At 40.2% G+C, this 8322-nt stretch overlaps 1 protein-coding gene across 3 annotated transcripts in view; it reads left to right on the plus strand.

Annotated features, from left to right (window-relative positions):
* CP (ceruloplasmin (ferroxidase)) overlaps positions 1-8322 on the plus strand; it is a 60693-nt gene that overhangs the window by 27614 nt on the left and 24757 nt on the right. For all 3 annotated transcript variants that reach the window (XM_010858117.1, XM_010858118.1, XM_010858119.1), the window contains 4 exons: positions 1822-2034; positions 4218-4425; positions 6005-6144; positions 7309-7437. In XM_010858117.1, the coding sequence (XP_010856419.1) occupies positions 1822-2034; positions 4218-4425; positions 6005-6144; positions 7309-7437 (690 nt within the window). The remainder of the gene's footprint in view (positions 1-1821; positions 2035-4217; positions 4426-6004; positions 6145-7308; positions 7438-8322) is intronic.

The following is an 8322-nucleotide window of genomic DNA, read 5'->3' on the forward strand; positions in this document are numbered from 1 at the left end:
GACAGGTCCAAGGGACTCTCAAGAGTCTTCTCCAACACCACAGTTCAAAAGCATCAATTCTCTGGCACTCAGCTTTCTTTACAGTCCAACTCTCACATCCATACCTGACTCCTGGAAAAACCACAGCTTTGACTAGATGGACCTTTGTTGGCAAAGTAATGTCTCTGCTTTTTAAAGTGCTGTCTAGGTTGGTCATAACTTTTCTTCCAATAAAATTCATAGTCCTTAAAATGTAGTCCCTAGGTCAGCTGTTTCAGCATCACCCAGGACTTGTTAGAAATCCAGATTCTTGGACTCCAACCCCAACCTACTGAATCAGAAACTTTAGGTGTAGGGCTTGAAACCTGTGTTTAACAAATCCTCTCTGTTATTCTGATGTATGCTTAAATTTGAGAGTTACTGGATTAGATACTTTTCTTACCTGTGGCTTAATAAAGACAGGCTTCTTTTATGGTTTCTACTCTGAATAAACTTAAACGATTCTCATCTTTGACTACCCATAAGTATCCCCTGAGAGTTAAAAAAAAAAAAAACCCAAAAACTATTAAAACTGTTTTTTAAATGCTCAGCACAATCTATAGATATTTTTATTTCACTGAAACAGCATCAGATTTACTTTTTAGCTCCCAGTATAATTCTAAAATGCAGTTAAAGTTTAGAGATAGTGAACTCTATCTCTATTGTTTAAAATGTCCACACCACTAATGCACAACATGTGAAAATCATTGTAACTAGAAGAAAAAAAAAGTAAATTTGTATTACAAACTGAATTCCTCCTCTTTGAACTCCTTTTTATGGTAAGTCATGTCCGATTCTTTGTGACCCCATGGATTGTAGCCAGCCAGGCTCCTCTGTTCCTGGGATTTCCCAGGCAAGAATACTGGTGTGGGTTGCCATTTCCTCCTCCAGGAGATCTTCCTAACTCAGGGATCGAATCTGTGTCCCCTACATCTGCACTGGGAGGTGGATTCTTTACCGCTGTGCCACCTGGGAAGCCCAACACAAACTGACATTGTTTTCCAAATTGGATTGATAATAGTCACACTACCCATAACAATCTTTATTTTGCATTTTGGAGGAGTCAAGAATATTATCTATTAAAAAGAGCAATGAGAGGAAACTTCCTGCACATACTCTTCCCTGTTATTCAAGATGAATCAGAGAATTTTCTATCCAGGGCAACAAACACATTCGCAGTCTACAGCACCTACGAAGAATTGTTATTATTCATCCATTTGGGTGCTCACAAATATGGCCCTTGGGAGAACTGAAAAATGACTCACTGAGAACAGTGAGATTCCCAGGGCCCAGAACTTTAAGAACCCAGCATTCATGAGACTTCCCTGGTAGTCCAGTGGTTAAGAATCCTCCTTGCAATGCAGAGGACATGGGTTCTACGCCTGATTGCAAAACTAAGATCCCACATGCTGCAGAGCAACTAACTCTCGCACTACAAGTGCTGAGCCCATGCACCTCAGCTAGAAAGCCCATGTGCCACAACTAGAGTCTGTGGGCTGCATCGAAAGATCCTGCACGACACAATGAACAGTCTGTAACTAAGACCCTACACAGCCAAATAAATATTTAAAAAAAGAAGAAGAACCATGCATTCAGTTCTATGTCTTCCACCCAGGGCTTGCCTGGAAGTGTTGAGTTCAGCAGGAAGTTCTAGAGACGTTGACATGTAAAGGGGTGGGCAGGCCCAAATGGGTTTTTTAAAAATTAAATAAACCCAGTTGGCTCTGGAAAGTCTGACAGGTTGTCATGAAGTAGGACATATGATTAAATCAGTTTCAAAATATCATTTTCCAACTTTTATAGCCATGAATGGATTCATGTACGGGAATCAGCCTGGTCTCAGTATGTGCCAAGGAGATTCGGTCATGTGGTACTTATTCAGTGCTGGAAATGAGGTCGATATACATGGGATATACTTCTCAGGAAACACTTTTCTGTCAAGAGGAGAAAGGAGAGACACAGCAAACCTCTTCCCTCAAACAAGTTTGAGTCTCTTCATGAAGCCAGATACTGCAGGTGAATTCTGTTAATGTCAAGGCAAATTTCTGTTGGGTCTACCTGTGTGGTTTTGGTTCAAAATGCTGTGTTGGATGTTAGCTCATCCCTTCCCCAAGCCTCCTAACTACCCTTTCTTTACTTGATTACTGTCAACTAAGTATTTGCCAGGTAGGTCCATTTTCTGTTTTTGTGGTGGGGAGAGAAGGGAGTGACAAAAGAGGACTGAGGTTTCTCCCACTGGTGCTCAGTCACTCAGTCGTATCTGACTCTGTGACCCCATGAGCTGGAGCCCATCAGGCTCCTCTGTCCATGGGAGTCTCCAGGCAAGAATGCGGGAGTGGATAGACATTCACTTCTCCGGGGATATTCCCCACCCAGGGGTCGAACGGGTGTATCTTATGTCTAACCTGCACTGGCAGGCGGGTTCTTTACCACTAGCAACACCTGGGAAGCCCATTTCCACCTAGTCAAACCCCCAAGATGGTCTCCTTTTCAATTATGTGCCTTTAAAGATAGCTGGCAAATCAGACTAGAAAGGAAATGTCTCCCATAAAGGCTCTGCATCTAAACTCTGTGTCATGTCTCTGTATCCTACTTGTGTGTGCGTGCTCAGTCGTGTCCAGCTCTTTGCAACCCCATGGACCGTAGCGTGTAAGGCTCCTCTGTCCATGGGATTTCACAGGCAAGAATATTGGAGTGGGTCGCCATTTCCTTCTTCAGGGAATCTTCCCAGCCCAGGATCAAACCTGCCTCTTGTGCATTGGAGAGGAAAGGCCACCACTGCACCACCGGGGAAGCCATCCTAGATATAGTGTTGGCTTATTGCTGCTGCTGCTACTGCTGCTGAGTCACTTCAGTTGTGTCCGACTCTGTGCGACCCCATAGACGGCAGCCCACCAGGCTCCCCTGTCCCTGGGATTCTCCAGGCAAGAACACTGGAGTGGGTTGCCATTTCCTTCTCCAATGCATGAAAGTGAAAAGTGAAAGTGAAGTCGCTCTAGGGAGGGCCAAAAGGAAAACACAGGGGTGAAGGGTCAGATTCATAAGAAATGTTATTCTTTCAAATAAGAAGTTGGAGACTATGGAGTCAGAGAGAAGCTGGGAGTGTTTTGTTTTTATGGGGTTAGGTGGGATAACTAAGAAACTGAAAGGATAAGCCTCAAGAAGGAAAAGTATAGAAAAGAAATTAGGTATGCTCCTTTCCATACAATCTGGCATATGTAGTCTATGTCCTGAAATGTGACTAATTCCTAATTCTTGTTGATGGGGCAATGGGTCTTAAACGTAGAGGGCAGGTTGAGCAAGTCTTGGTGAGGCCATTCATTCAAGACAACTGGATTTGAAAGACCAGATGTTCTATTCCTTCATCCCTCTTTTGGCCAAATATCAAAATATGCAAGGAAATTGGGATGTGAAGTTGGATTTCTGCTTTCTTGACTCATGGGTTTGTGTTATGTCCCTTCCCATTTCTATCTTAAAATGACAAAATCTCCTCAAACTTGTGCTGCAAGATGATAAAGCTTATAACAAATTTTCTATTTTAAATATTTCTGGAAAATTTCTTCTCAGAATTATTGAAAAATCATTAGGCCCTCGCCCTCAGCCTACTGAGAGCAGGTTTAGGTGTGTTTGTGAAAAGATGGGGTATTGTTAGTAGCAAACAGGTTGCAGAAAGCCCATTAATCTTAGTAGAAGACTCTTCTACTAAGAACGTTGTATGATTAGCCTTGTTGGCTTATTAGTCATCTACAATTGAATATCCTATATTAGAACTATAGATATGCAAATTCAGAGATACGGATAGAAGTGTCTCTGAATGAATAAAATAAAAAACTAAAACAAAAGAGAATTTTACCCAAACATGAAAATATGCTAACTTGCCTCAGGCTTTATTTGGTTCATCAAATGCCACTAAAATGCAAGACAGGTCCTATGTCACCTTTTCCTTTATTAGACAAATGTAAATACAACATTTAACAAAAGAGATAAAGGTGTCTGCTTTCATGGAGCTGAAATTCTAATGCAGGGAGACAGACAATAAGCAAGTATATCAACATACACACACACACACACATATATATATCAAGTGGTTATAAGTACTAAGAAGAAAAATAGGGCAGGGGAAGGAGCTGATGACAGATGAGGGAAAGCAGTCAAAAATACTCACAGGAGATGACCTGCCTTTTTATTTACCATTCCAGGGACTTTTGATGTGGAATGCCTCACAACTGATCACTACACAGGTGGCATGAAACAAAAGTACACTGTGAGCCAGTGCAGCCAGAGGTCCGAAGATTTATACCTCTACCTGGGAGAAAGGACCTACTACATCGCAGCGGTGGAGATGGAATGGGATTATTCCCCAAGTAGGAAATGGGAAAAGGAGCTGCATCACTTACAGGAACAAAAGTAATTCTCTAGACTCTGACTCCCAATTATTTTTTAGCTCTTTCTTTCAGAGAAGTAAGAATTATGCTAAGTTAAGAAGCAATGAACAATTGCATTACACAATAACAACAAAATAGCAACAAAATGCTTTCTAGGGGCCCTTCCTCATTCATTTCTGCTTTTCTCAACTATCTCTCAGAAAAATTTCCATTGATCTCCTTTGATTCTTTGTAGTCATTCATCTTACTCTCTTTTCTGTTAGACTGTCTTCTCATACCTGCATACTCCTGTCATTGTTTTCAAACTTAAACCAAAATTAATGCCTACATTCAGAGCTAAAATAATTTTCTTTACTAACCATTTGTTGCTTATGTTTCTTCCAAAGATTTTATTATGAGTCTAGTAATCAGTTACTTCATATTTTTCAAACTATTATGTATGGAAGCATATTTTAAATTCTTGAGGGCACTAGAGCAGATATGGTCTCTGCCCTACAAGAACTTACAGGAAAATATGGTTCAAAACTACCAATAACATGTACACTATGAAAATATAAAAGTGAGTTCAGTGAATAAGTGTAAATAAAGGCTGGTTATTGGAGCTTCAGAAACAATACATTTAGAGACACATCACCTGACACTTCTACGTATAGCTCTTCTATACTTTGCCAAGTACTCTCCCCTTTACCATCTCTCATCAGGCACTAACCCTTGGGGGATATGATTTAAGAGATTGGGGTGGAACGTGTTCAGAGCTGAGGTGTACAACATGACTGGTAACTTGCAGCTAAATGATGCCTAGCTGGTTAGTTTGATTGCCATGAGAAGTATGATTTCTTGGGGGATGTTTGTTGTTTGTTTTTATTTGGCTGCCCTGGGTCTTAGTTGCGGCATGCAAGATCTTTCAGTTGTGGCATATGGGATCTAGTTCCCTGGATAGGATTGAACCTGGGCTCCCTACTTTGGAAGCATGGAGTCTTAGCCACTGGACCACCAGGGAAGTCCTATGAGTATGATTTGTGATGGAAGGGAGTAGATAGCTATTTCAGTGATTAAGGTATAACTGTCAAAATATACAGTCATTAGGAGTCAGTGAAAGCTTTAGATAAAGGGAATGGATGGATAAAAGGGCCACTCTGTTGCTATAGTCTAAAAATACTACAGTAACCAGAGAACACTTCACTGATGAAATCTGGACTCATAACATTTCAGAGCCATAAAGTAACCTTAGAGACAACCTCACTGAATACCTCATTTTAGAGGTGAAGAAATGGAGGCTCCAACAGGCAATGAGTAGCTGGAGGTCATTTTAGCTGGTGACAGTCAGGGCCAGGACTCCTAGGGCTCCACTGCTAGCTAGGTGTAAAGACTAGCTAGACTTTCTACCACACCTGTTTTTTGTGGGGCTATTTTGTTTTTTATTTTACTATTGTTTTTTATTGGAGACACTTGTTTATTGCTAGTCTTCTTCTTTCTTGTTCAAATGGGACAGTGATATTAAAAACTAGCATAATGAAAACTATTTTTATTCAAAATTTAAAACTCAACTTTCACTTTTCTTAAGCCAAATACTAACCTTAATTGTATGTGTGTGTGTTTAGTCTTTCAAATGCATTTTTAGATAAGGAAGAATTTTACATAGGCTCCAAGTACAAGAAAGTTGTGTATCGGCAATTCACTGACAGCACATTTCAAGTTCCTGTGGAGAGAAAAGGTGAAGAAGAACACCTGGGGATTCTAGGTACTGTCCTAGCTCCAGTTTATCAGGTGTGGGTTGGTGATATGGTGCTCTGTGTGGTGAGTCAGTCCCTGTCTATGGGCTTAATGTTCTTAGTTCATATATTAATGTCATTCATAAAATGAATTTTTTATTTACTCATTTATAAAAATAAAAAACAGAAGCTACTTAATACAATGAGAAGCCTATACTTAATAAAAATATTGCATAAGAAAATATTACAAAAAAAAGAAAATATTACTTATTTCTGTCAGAAACAATGGCATTATATCCCATTTACTAATAGAATTATATATATTTGGTGTTTATCAAATTGATGCCTGTAGTTTTGATGAAATTGCTAGAGATCCCTTTCTACCGAGATTCTTAACCAAATTCTCCATTTTTCTAGTCCACCAAAAATAAATCATAGCTATTTACTTTTAAAATTAAGAAGTAAATGATTAACCTCAAGAAGAAATATACATATAAACAAGCAAATAAGGAAAAGGAAAAAAGTGTTATGATGCACACAGCCAGGGGAAAGTTGCCTTCAATTTTTCAGGAATCACTTTAGGACCGAAAGTCTAAGAACTTCTCCAACACTGGTCTTGGGAATATTCTTGAAAACTGTCAAGTGCAGGGGAAGCTACTCCGAAACCCACTAACAGAATTCCCTGGACTTTCTTATCCTCAGTCCCAGGAGTAAGACACCCAAGGAAGAGTGGCATTGTTGTTGGGTCACAGAAATTTTTTGTCAGGAGAGAAGCTAAAATTGGCTAGAAGGCAGGAATGGGATGGCTACCCCACCCATCCTTTCAAAGGCAGCACTGTCCTTAATTCACAGGAAGGGCTAGAAGTTCTGATGATGAGAAATGACTCCCGGCCAGGGTAGGGTCACAGCTGATGGCTATGATTAGGCCACTATCCTGCAGGAAATTTCAGGCTAAAACCTCCCCTAGGACCCTTGATTAGAGATACACCCATAGTCTCTATCTTTAGAGACAGCCATAACTAGTGTTTTTATCCTGAATCGTCAGGGACCAGGTGTCAATCCAAGAGCACAACTGCATGAAGCCGGAGGGGAAAAACAAAAACAACATCCTTAATGACTTAAAAAAAGTTACCTGAGTTAGAGCTTCCAATCTGATGGGTATATAAGCCAGTCTTCCTTTTCACTTTTCCCAGGTCCACAACTTCATGCGAATGTTGGAGACAAAGTTAATATTATCTTTAAAAACATGGCCACAAGGCCCTATTCAATACATGCCCATGGGGTGAAAACAGAAAGTTCTACAGTGACTCCCACTGCACCAGGTATTCATGGTAGGGGGAGGGATATGTTTTAGTAGACTTTACAGCTTTCCACAAACAACTGCTATCCAGATGAGTGCGTCTTGAGGGAGTGAAGGAGGTGGTAAGAGGGCACAAAGGCAGTTGCATCTGTGTGAATGTATACACATACCAAAAGTTTAAAAATCCACAGAATTGTAAGGAAAAGAATCTGATGGTTCTGAACACATACTCAAGGTTGCATCAGCAGAGATGATCTCTGCAGGCTCAGCTAGAATACATCCTGGACAGCACCTACCACGTGGCTGACTGTTTCCATGCCTCTATCCAAAGACAGGGTCCTAAGGGCAGAGGCTGCCATTTGGAACTTTAAATCTTAGTCCAATATCTGGCTTACTAAATGTCTCTTTAATTCAGAGTTAAAAACTGCAATCGATTAAATATATAAATATGCATTTTCTTTAATAAGAACTATAACTTTCTTCTATTCATTCGAAAGTTGGCTTCAAGGAAAGGGCCATTTCTCAGTAACTTAGCAGTTCTCAAATTTATCAAGTGAGAAAAAATACTCTCTAGAGTTGGTCTTGTCAATACAAGGAAACAGAAATAAAAAGCTCTGTCCACATGATCCTCATATTCTTCCAAGATAAACAGCAAATAAATATAGATATAATATCAAGTCGTAGAAAGTGCTATGAAAAAGATTAAGATGGATGAGAGACAGTAAATAACAAGGGTGCTATTTTAGGTGAGGGGGGGCAGGGGGGTTGGTCAAGAGGTCTTTGAGGAGGTGCCACTGGTAAAGACACATAAACGATGAGAAGTAATGAGTCACAGGGAGTTGGAGACAGAGAGCATTCTAGGTCCTGAGATGGAAGTAGACTTGGTGTGTCTGAGGAACAGCGTGGA

Source organism: Bison bison, unplaced genomic scaffold (assembly GCF_000754665.1).
Source record: "Bison bison bison isolate TAMUID 2011002044 unplaced genomic scaffold, Bison_UMD1.0 scf7180017864384, whole genome shotgun sequence".
NCBI lineage: Eukaryota > Metazoa > Chordata > Mammalia > Artiodactyla > Bovidae > Bison > Bison bison.